At 42.2% G+C, this 18,734-nt stretch overlaps 1 protein-coding gene across 1 annotated transcript in view; it reads right to left on the bottom strand.

The window, feature by feature from the left end:
- SUMF1 (sulfatase modifying factor 1) overlaps positions 1–18,734 on the bottom strand; it is a 105,899-nt gene that overhangs the window by 31,772 nt on the left and 55,393 nt on the right. Inside the window, exon 7 of the mRNA XM_045989644.1 lies at positions 15,953–16,066. Within this exon, the coding sequence (XP_045845600.1) occupies positions 15,953–16,066 (114 nt within the window). The remainder of the gene's footprint in view (positions 1–15,952; positions 16,067–18,734) is intronic.

The following is an 18,734-nucleotide window of genomic DNA, read 5'->3' on the forward strand; positions in this document are numbered from 1 at the left end:
GCTGGGCTTACTACAGATGACAAGCAGGAAGTATCAGTGAGAAAACTGCAGAGATCCCCCAGGATGAGCTGTGGCAGAAGGCATCACCAGGGAGCCAACACACAGGCGAGGAAGGCAGGAGAATGAGTGTCTAGGCCAGGTTCTGTCACTTTACTCTTGGCCTGTGTGTCCTCCCCTGTGAAATGCAGGTACTACACTAGAAACCCTACGAAGTCCTTTTTGCAGCACTATTCAGCACGAGCTGGTGGATACATCCCCAGATCCTTCCACCTTAAAGTTTCTCCATCCCAAACCACTTTGCCTCCAGGGATCCTTTCTACTAATTCTTGCCAAGACGAGAGGTAAGCAACACAACTGCCTTTCAGATGCCTTATTCAAGGACCTGGACTTTTTTAAAAAATTATTTTATATAATTTTTATGTGAAATACACATAAAACTTTCCATTTCATCCATTTTTAAGTACAAGTTGATCCTTTAACAACATGGTTTTGAACTGCATAAATCCACTCATAGGCGGATTTTTTTATCAATAAATACACTGTAGTCCTGTAAATGTCTTTTCTCTTAGTAACACTGTCTTTTCCCTAGCTTACTTTATTGTAAAAATACAGTATACAATACTCATAACATACAAAATGTGTGTAAACTGACTGATTATGTTATCGGTAAGGCTTTCAGTCAGTAGCAGGCTAGCAACAGTTACCTTATGGAGGAATCAGAAGTTGTATGTGGATATTTGATTAGACGGGATGTGCCCCTAACCCTTCACTGTTCAAGTGCCAACTACATACAGTTTGGTGGCATTAAGTACAGTCAAATGCAACCATCACCACCATCAAAACCCGGCACTCTTTTCAGCAATCGAAACTGAAACTCAAGCCATTAAACACTAAGTCCCCGTTCTTCCTTGGCAACCACAAGTGTTAAATGCACAACAGCCATTCTTTCTGTCTCTATGAATCTGACTGTTCTACATACCTCATTTAAGCAGATTCGTACAATATTTATCTTTTTGTGACTGGCTTATTTCACTCAGCACAATGTCTTCAAGGATCATCCGTGTGATAGCCTGTGTCAGCATTTTCTTCCTTTTTACTGCTGAATAATATTTCATCGCATGTTGTACCACATTTCCATCAACCATCCATCCATCAGTGGACACTTGGGTGGTTCCACCTTTTGGCTATGGTAAATAATGCTGCTGTGAAAATGGGTGTACAAATATCTCTTCAAGGCTGAGCTTTCAAAGTGGAAGTGCTGGATTATATAGTTCCATTTTCAATATGTTGAGGAAACCTATGCTGTTATCCACAGCAAGTCCCAGCAACAGCTGGAGCTGATTTCCAATTTTCCATATCTTTTCCACCCCTTATCATTTTCTGTTTTCTAAATAGCAGCCATCCTAGTGGGTATGAGGTGGCCAGGGGCCTTAATTCCTAGAGCCACTCTATCCAACTTCCTGGCAGGAAGTAGAGAGAGAGAGAGAGAGAGAGAGAGAGGGAAGAGCAGCAAGGTACTAGGAAAATGGTTAATACTCTGACCTATTAATGGTATTTATGAGCTGTTGAGGAGGCATGGACTATAGTAATTATGGAAATAAATGGTAGTTTTTAACACCATTGTTAAAGACCATGAAACACCTAGGATGAAACCCAGTCAATGTAAACACAGAAGAAGCAACTATTAAGAGAAAGTAAGTAGCCCACTGAAACTCTACAACAAAGAACCAACTTTCTCATCCTCTGCTCTATGGAATATGCAGATGGTTCTTTAATTTCAGGGGGCTTAACATGCTAATAGAACATTCATGGTCTATCTAATGGATTAGTTCTAAAGTACACTTCACCCTAAACAGTGCAGGGATTATAGTGGTATCATCCTCAAGGAAAGTAGCTTCTGGGCCAACTAACCAAACCACCAATATCACAGGGAACAGACTACATTTGCTGAAAGGTTTGCTCCACACTCAACCACTTTCATCTCTCAAACTAATGGTATAAAACTTTCAGCCCTACTTACAAAGTCAGATATGGCTCTAAACATTGCCTGAAGTGAGAAAATTAAAGAGTAGCCTTCCTAAGGATTTCATTTATCACCTTCTCTTACTCTCACACCCTCTGTTCTTCAGTGACAACTCATTAGCAAGTTACGAAGAGAATATAAGCAATTAGCTTGTGCCAAATGGTATTTATAGGCAGACATTATTTTCAAAGAATACTTGCAGACTTCCATGATTTTATTTTCAACATCTAGAAAGTGGACCATTGGTAAGGCCCCAATTCTGTAAGTTCTGTTGCCTCATTAGAAGCAGGGTGTACTTCCTTTAGTGGGTATGAGCTAGAAACTGTCCATGGAAAGAAGCGTTATTTATAACTGAACACTACCAGATGGCTTATCCCCTTATCACATTCCTAAAAAGGTCCAGAACAAATGTCTTCCACAGATCTAATTTCAGAGTAAGGTACCAGTTCATAGCTTGCTAACTAACTGTATTTAAATTGTCACAATACATGAAAAACACAGAGGTCATAATTAGATTTATCAAGTGCTTACTACATACCAGCCACTACATGAAAACATTTTTTTTGCATTATCTTACTAAAACCTCTCAGTAACTCCACAAGGGGTGCTACTATTTCCTTATCAATGAGGAAACTGAGTGAGAGTTTAAGTAACTTACTGTCATGGGCTGAGCTAGAAAAACAAGTCCAAACCCCCAAAACGCATGCTTTCAACCATCATGTTATACTGCTTCCGTACACAGAATTTGGTACATACACATGTATATATAATAAGGTAAGTTTGCTTGATTCCTTAACATCTGCAAGCTCCGTGAGGGCAAGGGAATTGTGTCTGTTGGATTCCCAGAATCCAACATGTGAGTCTGGCACTGAGTGGGCTGCCAATAAATTTTCCTGAATGAATAACAGTATATACTTATATAGAAATCACACATGTGGATATGTATACGCCTATATTATAAATGTGTCTACATAACCACATGAAAAGAAATTCCCAGAATAACCTGGCAAAAAAGATGACTTAACTGTTCTATTTTTCTCTTCTCAATAACATGGTTTTATTTCCAGATCCTTAGGGAGAGAACAAATGAGTCACACGATAGCATAGGGAGTCAGGGAAGGTAAGGCTATAGAAATGGAAAACAACACTACATTACTTTTACAATTAATTAACAAGTCAAATGTTAGGTACAAAAGCTGATTTGCAGAATCAGTAATTTTTAAAAATAATTTAGCGGAAGTAACAGATTAGGAAGGTAAGGACATAAAGCTGATTTAAAATCTCAAGATGAAAGGAACGACAGGCATAATTCCCTGCCTCTGCTTTGCTTTTGGAAGAAGCCACTGCATGACACAGCAACTCACATCTCCTAAATTATCTTCCATATTTATAACACTTCCTGAAATTCCTGCCTTAATGTAGGCAGTCTGTGATAAAATACTATAAGGAAGTAAGTAGCCCTTCATATTTTGTTTCTCAAATAACATCTGGAGTCCGGTAAACACTGTACAAGTCTCAAGATCAGAAGACCTGGGATTTAATCCTGACTCTGAAAACCAATTTCAAAATCTGGGGCAAAGTCAACACCTCTCTCTATGAATTACCATAAGCAATGAGTCTTAAGACCACATGCCTCCTTTTGCACAAGCAGGAATATTTTGAGGATATAAGAAATAGAGGGAGAGAGACTGACAGAGAAAAAGCACTTTAAGGTCTTCAGGGGGAAAGAAAACCCCTGTAGATGTAAAGAAGCAGCACTTCGATTTGACTCCTCCCAAAAGCACTAGGCGGCAACCTGGGGTAAAGTCAGGGTGATCACACCCGGATGCCAGGTATGAGGCTTATCTCTTCCTTTGGAACCCAAAACACACTTTACACTAATAATCTAGAAAGCTAATATGGGAAAGAGCTTGGGTCACTGACTTCAAGTTGACAGAGACCCCACTTTTTCTTTCCAAACAGGATTCCACCTCTGACTGAGAAGTACCATGGGAAAAAGATTTATGAATATGGACTGTTGTGTGTAAAAAACCACAAAGACAAGAATTATTCTGCATTGGGTAAATACACATATGTTAAATTGGCTTTTGCCGACTGCCAAGCATGATGAGATAGAGGCCTTGACTGAAAAGGTTGGATAAGTTAGGGGCTAAGACACTGGGAGTATTGGGAGAGTCATTGTAAAGCCAAAAAGAAAACTGTCCGGGGAAGCCTAAGAATGCAGCTCGGAAGCTCGTAGAACGGAAGACAGGATGTTATGTGTGGTTGAGAAGGTTAGGTCCTGGAGGCAATATCTAAGCTTCTGGCTACCAATTCATACCCCAGAGTACACGGAGACAGGAGATTAAAACCTCTGCAGAGGACCCATTATGTAGGCCTATATCCACTAGAATTTCGCCGAGTACTGCTCCTCTGGACAGAAAAGCTGCTCAGACCTGGTCTTTCGGCTTTGGACCCAGATAAATAAGGGGGCATCTGCAAGCCCTACCACGCTCCTTTCTTCCTGGCCCTTCCCAGGTAAATAGCCTTACACTAATAAGGACACATAAGTACCCAGAGGCACATGGAAAGAATAAACAACCTTTGAGAGGAAGCCAGAAACCTGGGCTTTGGTTCTGACTTCCCAAAAGTCAGTGGGGGCAAAAACTTGCTATTACCACAGAAGAAAGGGACCATAATTAGGGATTTTGAAATTCAAACTCTCTATAGGTAAGAACTATGTTGTTTAGGCCGGCCCCTAGCACATAGAACGTGCTCATTAAATGTTTATGAAATAAATAAAAGACAAAGAACTTAATCTGGTCCAATGAAAAACAGGAAGAAGTGCTGAAGAGGAAAGGATTTTCAAAAAGTAAATGTTCCAACTGAGAGGCACCTGGAAAATAAGAAGTGGCTCTAGAGAAATGACTACATGGCAGGTGCAATGCTAACTGCTCTAATCTCTTTTTAATCCTCAGAACAACCCAGGGTCCTTAAATGTGATTGTTACTCCTATTTTACAGATGAGGAAACAGAACTGAAGGATGTCATCCTCTTCCTGCGAGGCCCCCGTGCCATCAAGTGGCAGAACTAGGACGCAGACCTAGGTCTGGATCATTTTGAAACCAGTCCTCTTAACCACATTACTTCCGGCTGCTTCATCCATCATTGCCTCCTCTCCAAGCCAGCACCAGACACCGGGGCAGCGGCCCCAATTTATTGTGCCCTAGGAATCGCTTGCTACATCCCTAGCAAAATGTATAGATGAAGCACTAAGCCAGATAAGGGCGAGATGACTCACCTAAGGCTCCACGACATTTTCAAGTTCAATCTTAGATGGAAACCCAGGCTACTGACCTCTGCTTTCATCACGTAACAATGGATCTGCTATTCTGTGTAGCAGGAAGAGCCTGACTGAGGATGGCAAATAATCACAGGAGCAAACTCTTCACTCTTTCATTTAACACTTCTGTTATAACCCTAATCCTTAATGCTGACCTTCTGCCATCCCAATCTTAGAGCACATGGCTTTTCCTTCCCAGGAGAGTCATACACTGTGAAAAGATAGCTTGTCAAAGCCCTTTTACTGAGCACACCAAGCTAAGAAAGACAATTTACAAGTCATTCTCCAAAGACCTTAGCTGGTTAGGTAAGAGAAATTCTTTAAACAGCTCTAATAGTCCCATAAGGATGGGGAAAATACACTTTAGCAAAACTAAAAAGATAAGCACACATGCACACAGGCGCATGCATACACACGCACACACACACCCCTCACTATTTTTACTTTTACTCTGAGCTTGCAGAGGGCATGGTGCTTCAGGACTGAGGGGCAAGTGCAGGGCAGCTGAGACTCAGGGCCCCAATGGCTGGCCACTAACTTCAAGAAAATGGAAGCAATAGAGAAAGAAGAAACAAAACAACTTCTCTGCTTACCATGAGTTTCTCAAACGGTTGTGCCCTGCCTTTCTTACATTTGGATGTTGAGGACCTAGCAGGGTGACTTCACAGACTTACTGTCATTCTCCCCCAAGGGCACCTCCTCAGAGAAGCCCTCCCAGCTCAAGTCAGCAGGGAATAGAGGCTCCCACTTCTACCACTTCTACCACACAAGCAACAATTCTTAACACAGTGCCTCTTGATGAATCTGGTCCCCACCAGACTATGAGAAAACCTCTAGGCTTCTTAACAACCAGGCCTCACACATCTTTGGATCCCCGAAACAGCCCTGGAGCACGGGAAGTGCTCAGTAAATATGGGCTGGGCCCCTGTTCATAGCGTATCAATGACAAAAACAAGGCCAAATCTGCTGATTATAAGCTAGAAGGGAAAGCTACTATCATAAGTGATAGTGCTGACAGACAGTGATTTCTTTAGGCTGTTTCGCAAGGTTGAAGCCCATAAAGAACTGAACTTGATGGAAAGAGCAGATAGGCTTTGCATGAGGTTTCAAAACATAGCTATAAACATAGAGAAAATTCAATAAAGTTTTCATTCAAACAATTTTAAAGAAAGTTACATTAAAAAAACAGCTGTATGGCAACAATATCTTGGGAGATGTGGCCTAAAATCATTATATATGGAGGAAAAGGGGGAGGTTTTATTTGGCTACAAGCTTTCTAGGGGCCAACAGTGAGACACCACTCTTCCCCTTGCTGACGCTCTGCTCATAATAAGAGTAGTAGGGCTCTTGAAAATAGTGCTCGAGTACTAATAATGATTAAAACTGAAGCTGCCACATATTATATGCTTGCTTTTTGCAAATATTGTGCTGGGTGATACAAACATTCTCTCTGTCCCTCACAATTCTCTGAGGTAAGATTCATTATCCTCACTTAAGAAGCAAACTGAGTCCCAGAGGAGTGAAGGAACTCGCCCAGTGACATGCATTGGTAAGCCAGAATTATAGCAACAAAATTCAAACCCAGTGCTATTGGATTCCACTGGCTCACCTCTTAACTGCTGACACAATCTGAGATCTGATGAGAGAGAATGAGGAAAAAGGACTGCCCCAGTATGATTCAAACAGATCAAGGAACATCCAGAATGCTAAGTATGGTTCTAGGTGTCCATTTAGAAAAAGGGACCTGTACTCCACCCCCCACTCATGTTCTTCAGAGGAATGTAATCCAGGTTGCCTTAGATTGGAAACCAAGTTATTCCAGGTGCACCTGAAGGTTGGGGATGCTTATCTAGAAAGAGAAAGATGAAGGGGCACAGGCTGTGACTAGCTTCAGGGATCGGGAAAGCTTTCATGTACAAAACAGAGAAAATGTGTTCTGTGTTCTCACCAAGTGCAGGATGAGATGAAGCTGCAGGAGAGAAAACTTTGGTTGGCCAGAAGAACCTGCCAACAGTGAGAACATCTGAGAACACAAGTTGCTACAGGCGCTGGAGAGGCTGCAGGACCACAGCCCCTAGGGGTAGCAAAGAAGGGATTCCTGCAGAGGTAGAGGCTGGAGGTGTTCACTTCCCACCTTTCAGATCCACTGATCCTCCACACGGAGAGAGGAGGTCATGATACGTCTGAGTGTCCTGCTCTATTTTTCAGGAAGAGTCAAGAGTAACATGAGGCTGTAAAGGTAATTTTATTGTAAAGCAGAAATAGTGCTTTTACGATCTTCCAAATAGCAACTAGAATTAGCATTCACTCTTTTCAAGCAAAAAGCCAGTGTTGAGATAATGTGTCTGAAAGTGTAGTTACAGAATCTAAATATCTCAGCCATATACATGCAAGCCTATTTCTCTCCCTCAGCAGTTTTGTGACTGTCGCTGGATGATCAACCTTGCTCCAGAGCCACAAAGAAATGTGGTTGTGGATAAACATGAGTTTTCCCTCCAGAATTATTTCCATCTTCTACTTGGGAGGAAAAGATAAAATTCTTCTCCTAAACATAGTCCCAAGATGGTGATATTTTGATCACCTTGCTTTCCTCCTTGGCGCATACTAAATACAGTGTAAACCATATCAATTTATCATCAAATTTAACTCAACTTCATTAACACTTAAATGCTTTTTCCATTTTTTTTTTAAGATTTTATTTATTTACCTGACAGACAGAGATCACAAGTAGGCAGAGAGGCAGGCAGAGAGAAAGAGGAGGAAGCAGGCTGTCCGCAGAGCAGAGAGCCCGATGCGGGGCTCGATCCCAGAACCCTGGGATCATGACCTGAGCTGAAGGCAGAGGCTTTAATCCACTGAGCCACCCAGGCGCCCCGCTTTTTCCATTTTTAATACTAGTTACTTCTCCTTCAAACTGATTTACTCATGTCCCTGAAACATCCTCACTAAGAGCATGTGAATGAGGTCCTTAGAGCAGGTAAGAGTCCTCAGTTAGGTCCCCCTCGCACAACCTGGGTAGTCTGATGACTGCCTGCTGCACTGATTAGCCAGCTGTGGGGGCAGTCACTGGGGGTGGCAGACTCAACTAAGAACGATGACGTGCTACTAACTGGATTTTTGCCAGGCTGAAACAAGGACAGTCACACGCCATTGGCAGAGAAAGACTATGAGACAGGCTAAACAGGGATCTAACATTTTTGCTACACAAAATTCATTCATTCATGCAGGGGCAGGAGGCCAGAGGAGGGGTTACTGGGAAAAGGAGCAATCAAGTGTGGAGATTAAAAGATGGACCCAAGGGGCGCCTGGGTGGCTCGGTGGGTTAAGCCTCTGCCTTTGGCTTGGGTCATGATCTCAGGGTCCTGGGATAGAGCCCTGCATGGGGCTCTCTGCTCAGCGGGGAGCCTGCTTCCCCCTCTCCCTCTGCCCACTGCTCTACCTACTTGTGATCTCTCTTGCTTTGTCAAATAAATAAATAAAATCTTAAAAAAAAAAAAAAGAAGCTGGACCAAAGCCGTGTAAGTCCAAGTCTCCAGGGCCATCATCCAATGGAAAAGGAATATTTAGCAGGAATGGTGTGTTTGGCACCTGCCGGCAGGCTATATACATAAATTTCAAGTCAGAGGGAAGGCGTGTGCCATGTGTGATGGGCAAGGGCTCAGAATGTCATTCAAAACCAGCAGATCAGGGGCACTGGGGTGGCTCAATCGTTAAGTGTCTGCCTTCGCCTCAGGTCATGATGCCAGGGTCCTGGGATTGAGCCCCGCATCGGGCTCTCTGCTCGGCGGAATGCCTGCTTCTCCCTCTCCCACTTCCCCTGCTTGTGTTCCCTCTCTTGTTGTGTCTCAGTCAAATAAATAAATAAACTCTTAAAAAAAAAAAAAAACAGCAGAGTATAAACTCTGCAGACAAGGAGGGCTTACAGCCTCCCTGGGCAATTCTATACAGTGACAAAGCAGCCTTGCAAAACAGGACACATTTACTAAACTGTCTAGAGCTATACGATCTAACTGAACAACCAATTCCACACTGACAAAAACAAGACAAAACTCAATCTCTAGCTAATAGAATTTGGCAAGCAGTCAGGATTTATTCAAAGAAGGAACTTTTTGGAAAACTTTATGCCCACGGGACTTGAATGACCCATGAAGCACTAGCAAGTTTTTCATTATAAGGATGACTATAGGATATGCCAACAAAAGGCTCATTATTTATAAATACCACTTTCTTCCCTTCTGCTTCCCAAAGCCACATTCCTCATCAATTCTGCTTCATAGGACCATATAATAGCCCAATTACGTAGCCAAAACATAACTTACACAAAAATAATAAGCAACAGTACTTTAAAGGTATAAAATATTTAAGTGCAACATCATCAAATTTAATTTCACAAATAAAATTACTACCAATTTGTATTTTAGGAAAGTTAAGATATTCTAGGTTTAGAGAGATTCCTTCAATATTAAGTGGCAAAGCTATAATCCAAGTTACTTCAACTAATTCCAAGACCAGAGTTCTTTCCCTCAGAAAGAAAGCTGCCCAAATGAAACCATATACCGCAGAGTTTGAGTGGGAAAGATCACACCATCCTTTCCCATTACCAGTTGCATTCCCAGTAAGCAAGTCAGCATGGTATGTGGGTAGTGCGAGTGAGTATGCCAGGGTTGGAAGCAAGGGTGCTACAGCAGGTCTACACATTCTTTTACTGAAAGCACTAGATACTGCCACAGATTAATAGGGAATTTGGGGTGAGGTAACGGCAGAAGAAAAAAAAATGAATGTTTTTTTTTTAATTTGTTTAAAAGAAATGGTAGCAGCAAAGGTCACATTCTGGATTGTGTCTGTGTGGAAAAGAGTGACGCCATCTTAAGAAGCTGCAGAAGATATACGCGTACACACACACACACGCATATATCTTACCCATAACCTCCTACCAGCTAAGACGAAACCAACCCACACTTCATAGGGTCAAATACCTGTCAGCCTCTCTCGGGACTGTGTGTACAAAGCACCCAAGATGTTTCTACTACCTGCTTTTGCCATAAATAACTGCCCAATAAAATAAGCACCAATGATTAACTTTTGCTCCCTGGAAGTCACTGAAAAAGAAAAAGATATTCCCTGACTAGCCTTTGCATGCAGAGCCCTGACTTTTCTTAATCTCCCCAAAGAAGCTTTAAAATGACTTGCCATTTTGAGTTAGTCTTGGAGCTAACATACTATGCATGAGACTGAAGAAGTCAGTTCCTGGGTCAAAATGTCTTAATAATCGCCTGGATATTTTGGTTCGAAACTCTCCCTGAAAATCTCGTTTGCAACCAGCCTTTGCTTTTGAAATACCTGAAATATGGATAGTGGTCAAACTCCCTCAATTCTAGGTATCTGAACTGGCTTTATTCCAGGACCGGCTATTATGCACCACATTCTTTGCCCAGCACTGGTGACACACAGGCCATTACGGAAAGAGGGCAAGTAAGCCAAGACCTCAGTGAGAAGCAGGCGTTTTAACCAAACCAGATGAGGACTACTGCAGCTGTGAGGCAGTGCAGGGCTCACATTCCAGAGCAAAGGGAAGCCCAGAGGCGAGCCCTTCCCACCTTAGTTTCACCTAGGGGTCTGTTGATTCACAACAGCAGCAGCTCTAAGGCTGAGAACCTGAGCAGAACTTTTTTTTTTTTTTTAAATCGGGTCCCCAAATTATCCACACCTCTAACCAATTTGGCTACAAAGTCAGAGTTTCTGGAACCCCCTCCTCAGTTTTGGCAAACTACTAGAATGGATTGCAGATCCTAGGAAAGCACTTTGTTTACATTCACTGGTTTATTTTAAAGATACAACTTGTGAACAGCCACAGGGAAGAGATTCAGGGGGCCAGGAATAGGGAAGGGGCATGGAGCTCCCTCGCCCTCTCTGGAGGCAATGTCCTTCCAGCACCTCATAGTGATCACCAACCTGGAAGCTCTCTGACTTTTGTTCAATAGTTTTTACAGAGCTCCCTCTCCAGCCCACTCCACACTCCCAGAGGTCAGTGCGAGGGGCTGAAAGTTCCCAGTCCCCAATCACTGGCTCTTTTAGATGACAGGTCCATCATGAGGCCATCTAGGGGCCCACTCTAAGTCTCCAGTAGCATAAACTCAGGTGTGATGAACAGGGCTCATTATGACTGGCAAAGTCGATCCTATCGGGAAATTCCAACATTTTTGTTCTTCCTTGCCAGAAACTGGGACAAAGTCCAAATATATTTTTATATTATACTGCAGTATTAAAATATTTAAAGTGGGTTTTCACAAGGGGACACAAACAAGGTACTGAATAATTTTATTGGGGGCAATGAGTCAGAGAAAGACTCAAGACAGGAAGCCATGGCTATATCTTAAAACAGAACAGGTGTTTGCTGTGTAGACAATGGAGGAAATGACAAAAGGAACCAGAGACTAGCAATGGCCCAGCACAGGACCTTGGAGGACCAGCTCATAGGGACTACTACAGGAGCTCTAACTGGTCTCCCTGATTCCTCTATGGCCCTATCCTCCACCCAAAAGTCAGGAATCGTTTAGAAACGTACACCAAATCTTATCACCAGTTTGCTTTCAATTCCCCAAGGACTTTCTGTCCCATATTAAATAAAACCCAAACCCTCTGCCCCAGTCCACAGCGCCCAGCTTGATCAGGCCCTGCCTACTTCTCTGTCCCAAAGTAACAACATTCTCCTTCCTTTGGAAGCCCCATTCTAGCCTGATCAGCTCTGGGGCAAGTCCCCATACACCCGTACTCCTTCCCACCTGGATGGTGAATTTTACGTGTAGACTTGAGCAACCATGGGCTGGGTACACAGTTTAAACTATTTCTGGATGTGGCTGGGAGGGTGTTTCCAGGTGAGATGAGCCTTTAAATCAGTGAACTCAACAGACTATACTTCCTCATGGCGGGGGTGGGGGGACCACATCATCCACAATTTGCTAAGGGCCTGAATAGAAACAAAAGTGGAGGAAAGAGGTATTCACCCCTTTTTTGTTTCCTGCCTGCCTGTTGAGCAGTGACATCTCATCTTATTTTCTCCTGCCCTCAGACTGCGGTTTACACCATTGGTTCTCAGGTCTTCAGACTCAGAATGAATTCTCATGCCTGCTTTCTTGGGTCTCTAGCTTGCTGATGGCAGACTGTGAGACTTCTCAGCCTCCATCATCACTTGAGCCAATTTCTCATAATAAAGCTTCTCTACATAAATAAATATACACATACAGACATACACCCATCTCCGACTAATTCTGTTTCTCGGGAGAACACTGATACACTCTCCCAGCAAAGTTGTATCTATGGATCCCCCTGTGGGCAGCAGAGGGTCTTCTCGTCCACGGTGCTAAGAAGTCTGGAGGCAGAGTGATGAAGTGATCAACAGCACAGGTTCTGACGTCAGATGGCCTTGGTTCGCGCTCGCGCTGTTCTCATTAGCTGTGTGAAATTATTGAGCTCCTCTGTGCCTTGCTTTCCTCATTTGTGGGATGGAAAGACTAAATAAAAAGAGCACCTCCATCTATGGCGTTATTGAAAGAACGAGTTAGTTCTTACAAAGCTTTTAGTATAGTATCTGGCACACAGCATAGACGTTGTGGCATTTCTCATTTTCCTATAGGTGAAGGTGGAAGGCTTGAAGGTGTTAACCTTAAAAATCAAAACTGCTAGGTGCTTTACAAGCAGAAATGGGTTTGTTTAGAAATAAAAGGATTGCACTTGGGGAACAAACAAGCCCCGGCAAAACCGTAGGCAGGTGTATAAGCAGAACTTTCAATAGACTCATGGCCTAAGGAAATAAAAAACGGGATTGCAGAGCTCTTCAAGGAAGAAGAGCCATAGTAAAACCCCTGGCTTTTCGGGTCCTGAAGAACAATATACCCAGACTAGCCCTCATAGGGGCTGAAGTTCAGTTCAAAACATCTCAATTCCTGACTGGAGTAAGCTCATCAGAAACAGAAGCTTCCAGAGGCAATGGTGGATCCTCTCTAGAGAAAGATCACACTAGCCAGAATCCCTGTCAGGGTCTACATCTACAGTCTTTCACACACACTGTGTGGTACTCGTTCAAACACAGCCAGGCATGTGAGGAAACAAGATGTGACTCCAAACCTAGAATGACAACAGAAGCAGGGGTAGCCAGATACCAGAGTTAGCAGATGCGGCTTTAACATACAATGACTAAAACCGCAGTGAGATAGTGCTATCCCTTGACCAGAATAGCTTAAATTAAAAATATTAACAATCCCCAGTGTGAACTGGGAGAATAGTTTCTGTTCTTTTTCTCTGGTTAAGGGAAATATAGTAAATACAGTAAACTGTTATTATATGTGAAATCTAAATGGTAGGTATCTATTATACTATTTTCTGTACTTTTCTGAATTTTTGTTAAATTTTATAATTCAATGTTTAAAGAAGTAGAGTATGGCTAGAAAGAGATCAGCAAGGATTACATTATGTCATTATGTTGGCCTTCAGAAGCTGTGTTCAAGTCTGTACTTTCTTTTTTTTTTTTTTTTTAAAGATCTTATTTATTTGACAGAGAGAGATCACAAGTAGGCAGAGAGGCAGGCAGAGAGAGAGAGAGGGAAGGAGGCTCCCTGCTAAGCAGAGAGCCCAATGCGGGGCTCCAGCCCAGGAGATCATGACCTGAGCCAAAGGCAGAGGCTTAACCCACTGAGCCCTCCAGGTGCCCCAGAGTCTGTACTTTCTTTTTTAGATACCAAGAAGCCACTGAAGGGTTTTAAACAGGGGAGTGGCCGCATAAGACTTGTTCTCTGTAGAGGTCATCGTGGCTGCACAAGGCAGAGAGAGGGAAGAGAGGGCCCAGCTGGGAGCCTGGCACCGTTCCGTGGATGGGAGATGCCAGTGGCACTGGAAATGAAGGTAGTTGTAAAGATTTGAATGATGGAGTCTGAGTTTTCTAGGAAGTTGGGATTTAGTTCTCCAAACAGATGAATTTTATCCCCGTCAAATCAGGAAGCAAATGAGGCCAGTGTGACACAGAGAAATCTAAAATGAGAACAATTTATAGAGCAAGGACAACATCTAAGATAGAGCCTGGGACTGGGGAAAAGGAGAAAAATGTGAATTTTCCTGTAAATCCTTAGAAGAAACAAGCAGTTCTAAGACGGAAAGCTAATAAGCACTCAGCTCGACAACAGATGGTCAGATAGATACATTCACAACTTGCCAGAATTCTGAAGCCTTGTGCACCCCATTCCAAACATGCAGATGCTTTTATGTGACGGGGGGAATAGAAAAGTCTATTTCTGATTCTGACAGCAAATGCCAAGTCACATCTTGCCAACAGAGAATGGCGTCTCCAACCACAAACCCACCGAGAACTTCACAACCTTATTACCATTTTGAAGAGAAAAGAGTTTCTGACCGCTACTTCTACCAGCCCTGCCAGAAAGTACAAGGGAAGTGGGGGGGCGGGGGGGATGAATGACAGTTTCTGAAGAACTCAGCTTTTTCAGCTACACCCAAGAAAGTGGGTTTAAGTCTCCAGATTATTCATGAGCAGACCACGTGTTATTCTATGAAGGAAAATCAAGCATATCAAACAAATTTATCCTCATATTCTGAAAAGTGGCCTGAGGCACAGAGTCTGACACGTTCGTCAATTACTGGAACTGCTTAACCCTCCACTGAGGAGAGATCAAAGAATTAATTTTCTTTATCATTACTCTTTGTGCCTTTTCCAAAGGTTAAAGATTAAAATTGAGCATATTAAGTTTCCAATCTAGCTAGTTTGGGTATAAATATATATTCTTGGATCTGACTTATGAATGTCTAGTTTGTTAGAGATAGGATTTTTAAATGGTTCTTTCCCCCTAATCTGTTCACCCAACAAAAAATATTCAGACACATTCTTTTTAAAGGAAGTACTTCCCACCTACATGCCCATGTAGTGTCTCAATTTTTATATATTCTGCGGGGAGAGCTTGCTTTTAGGGACAGAGTATAATACTAGTTGTATTCAACATTCTTCCTATACCAGAGTAAGTAAAACTTAGATAAACATGATTGTCTTAATTCCCAAGGCATATGATGCATTGAAATGACATACTGCAGAGCTCAGGAAATAATCACCAAATGACTCAACTTCCTGACTCAACGTTCACCAGAAAATACCCTTTCTCATTTTCACTAAATGATACCCCTGAATCAAAATTTTAGCCAATCAAAATTCAGGCAATTAGTTGCATGATAAATACTATCTAGCAGATCTCAATGGTTATTACTAAAAACATTAATGAATTTTGCAGAGTTAAATATCTCACTCCAATCAAATTTATGAGACTAAATATAATTTCTAAAGTTATAGGCAGATTCCCTCAAATAATTATCACCGTCGCAATCCAGCAGCATATAAAATGCTCACAGACATTCCTTCACAGTGCTTTAAGATTGAAGTAAGAGACATGTACTTAATATATATTACTGAAAATATCTCTTTGGGGGGAATTCTAAGATGAATTTCAACAGCACACAAATACTCCCCAGAAAACACATGAAATTCTTGCCACAGCCTGCCTAGGAGATGGATGTAACCTTCTCACAATACATAGTCTAAGAATGATACTCACTGGGTTAAGCGTTTTTTCAACAGAATGGTGAACGGTCCACCAGTCTGAAGTCCATTCCCACGCGTTCCCTACTATATTGTATAAGCCATAACCATTGGGAGGAAAGGCGTCAACCTAAAAATTTAAAAAAAAAGGGAAAACGCTGTCAAACTACTCGCCTTGTTTAGAAAAGATCTTTGCTGCAGAAATGCACTAAAAGAGTTATAACTTCAAAGTAGGAATATTAATTTTCATCCTGATAGTCAAAATGCAATTTGGCCAATGTAAAAACCAAGAAAGAGATATTTTATGGCTTTTAGTTCTCAAGGGGAGCTTAGAAACCTAAGGAGAGATTGTATTATTGGTAGAAGAGCCAATAAAACTATTCCTAATACAGAGACTAATAATGACCATAAGTTGAATCTGTAATTAGTGGGGGACAGGGTAGATGATATTTCAACCCTCAAAAGCATTATAGAAACATCATATTAGACCCAGTATAAATCTTGTCCTCAGAGCTAAGGTATGTGGGCACAATGTCTTCTAGCACTCAAAACCGCAAAGCACTTCTATCCTCTCCACCAGCCCCTTCCAACTATCTTATCTTTAAGTACCAGACTTTATCATCAAAACACTGAGGGGACTTGTTTTTCTAAGGAAAATGTGAATTCATTAACAAGCATATTTGTAAGAGAAGGTTTGCAGTCAGTCTCCGGAATCTGGAAGTATGAGGCCAACTGTACGGGTTCCTCAGCAAGCAATTATATCACATTTCAAAGGCAGGTCAGACAGTCTGTCACATAATATCGTCACAGACACAGAACCAAAGTATAAAGCTTTTTTCAGAAGGAGGGAGGGGAGAGGGATGAGGGGGAAAAAAATTTTGAGCAACAATAAGTACCATTATGCTATCGTGTACATTCAACTTAAAGTTTTTTCCCAACATTTTTCTAACGGCAATTCTCAAACATAAAGAAAAATTTCATTTAAAAATATCAAGTTACCTAAAAATCTTTTTTTTTTAAGATTTTTATTTATTTATTGGAGAGAGAAAGAGAGAACACAAGCAACGGGAAGGGCAGAGGGAGAGGGAGAAGCAGACACCCTGCTGAGCAGGGAGGACTACACAGGCTTGGATCGCAGAACCAGAGGGAGATCAAGACCAGAGCAGAAGGCAGATACTTAACTCACTGAGCCACCCAGGGGCCCCTTAAAAATCTTTTTATAAAAATAAGATATAGGGGCGCCTGGGTGGCTCAGTGGGTTAAAGCCTCTGCCTTCGGCTCAGGTCATGATCTCAGGGTCCTGGGATCGAGCCCCGCATCGGGCTCTCTGCTCCGCAGGGAGCCTGCTTCCTCCTCTCTCTCTGCCTGCCTCTCTGCCTTGTTGTGATTTCTCTCTGTCAAATAAATAAAATATTAAAAAAAAAAAAATAAGATATAGGGGCCCCTGGGTGGCTCAGTGGTTTAAGCCTCTGCCTTCAGCTCAGGTCATGATCTCAGGGTCCTAGGATTGAGCCCCACTTTGGGCTTTCTGCTCGGCAGGAAGCCTGCCTCCCCCGCCCTCTCTCTGCCTCTCTGCCTACTTGTGATCTCTGTCTGTCAAATAAAAAAATAAAATCTTTAAAAAAAAATAAGATATAAAAATAAAAATAAAAATCGTTTTGTGAATTCATGTTTCTCCCCTACTAATAAAGTAGGACTAAAGAAATGAATAAACTAAAATTCACTTTTATTTGGCTTTGGAAGGTTTCAGGCTGACATATGAATATGGAAGCATACTTGGGCAATTCAGAGCACTTCCAAATTATGAGGCTGCTCCTTAAGAGAACTTCATCTGGGTGAGCTGGAACACTAGACAATGTTAGCACGCTGCTTCATACTCAGGATTCATTATGGAAACAGCAGCTCATTCACTGCTTTATTCAGTAAGTCCATGCATGTCAACTGAAGGCAGGATGGGTTCAATGATGTAAGACATCAAAGAGCTGAGCGAGAAGGAAGAATATGCCGAAAACAAAAAATCCCATTCTGTAAGACTCTGTGCTGAGTAGGGAAGTTGGTGGCGGGGCGGTGGGGAGGGAGCTTCAGAAATTCCCAAGAGGGACAGGATTTCTGGCTGCAGAGATTTCTGGTTGTACTCCCTCTACAAAGGTAGAGAGGTGTCTTGTTAGAACGATGGTCAGAGTTCCAAATTCAGAGAGAGAGTAAAGGCAGAGAGACCACTGGCATGAGCTGTTCTTTCAAGAATCTGGAGATGATGAGAGAGAGCAAGGTGGGATAACAGCTGGAAGGAAGAGGAAGAAAAGGAAGAAATTCATTTATTTCGGGGAGAGAAGCAAAGGAGTCAGGGGCACAAGAGCAACTGAAACAGGAAACAAACATTCTGGAGGAAGGAATCATTTCTCAGGCTCAGAGAACACACAAGTGGAGGGGCTCTCCAGGCCATCTGGCTGAGATCCTTTCTACGTGCCCACACTTGGCAGCTACTGAACAAGGAACTCGACTGATTCCGCTGGTACTGTTAAACCATGAAGATAAGGAAATAATAATATCTACCCAAAGGTTTGGGGTCTTCTTCCCCCTTTAAATAATCTGAAGTTTAAGTGAGGTAAAACCCCAAAATCACCATCTGTGAGTATGCTATTAGGGAGGGGAAAAAACCCTTATGTTAAGTTAATTGCACTAATCAAAGCTTCCAAGAAGCTCAAAAGAAAACAAATGTGTATGAGAAATATTTCAAACCCACTTATTTTCAAGTGAATGAACTGATATGCATTAAAACCAAAACACACTAATGGTTG

The sequence above is a fragment of the Meles meles genome, chromosome 20 (assembly GCF_922984935.1).
Source record: "Meles meles chromosome 20, mMelMel3.1 paternal haplotype, whole genome shotgun sequence".
Lineage (NCBI taxonomy): Eukaryota > Metazoa > Chordata > Mammalia > Carnivora > Mustelidae > Meles > Meles meles.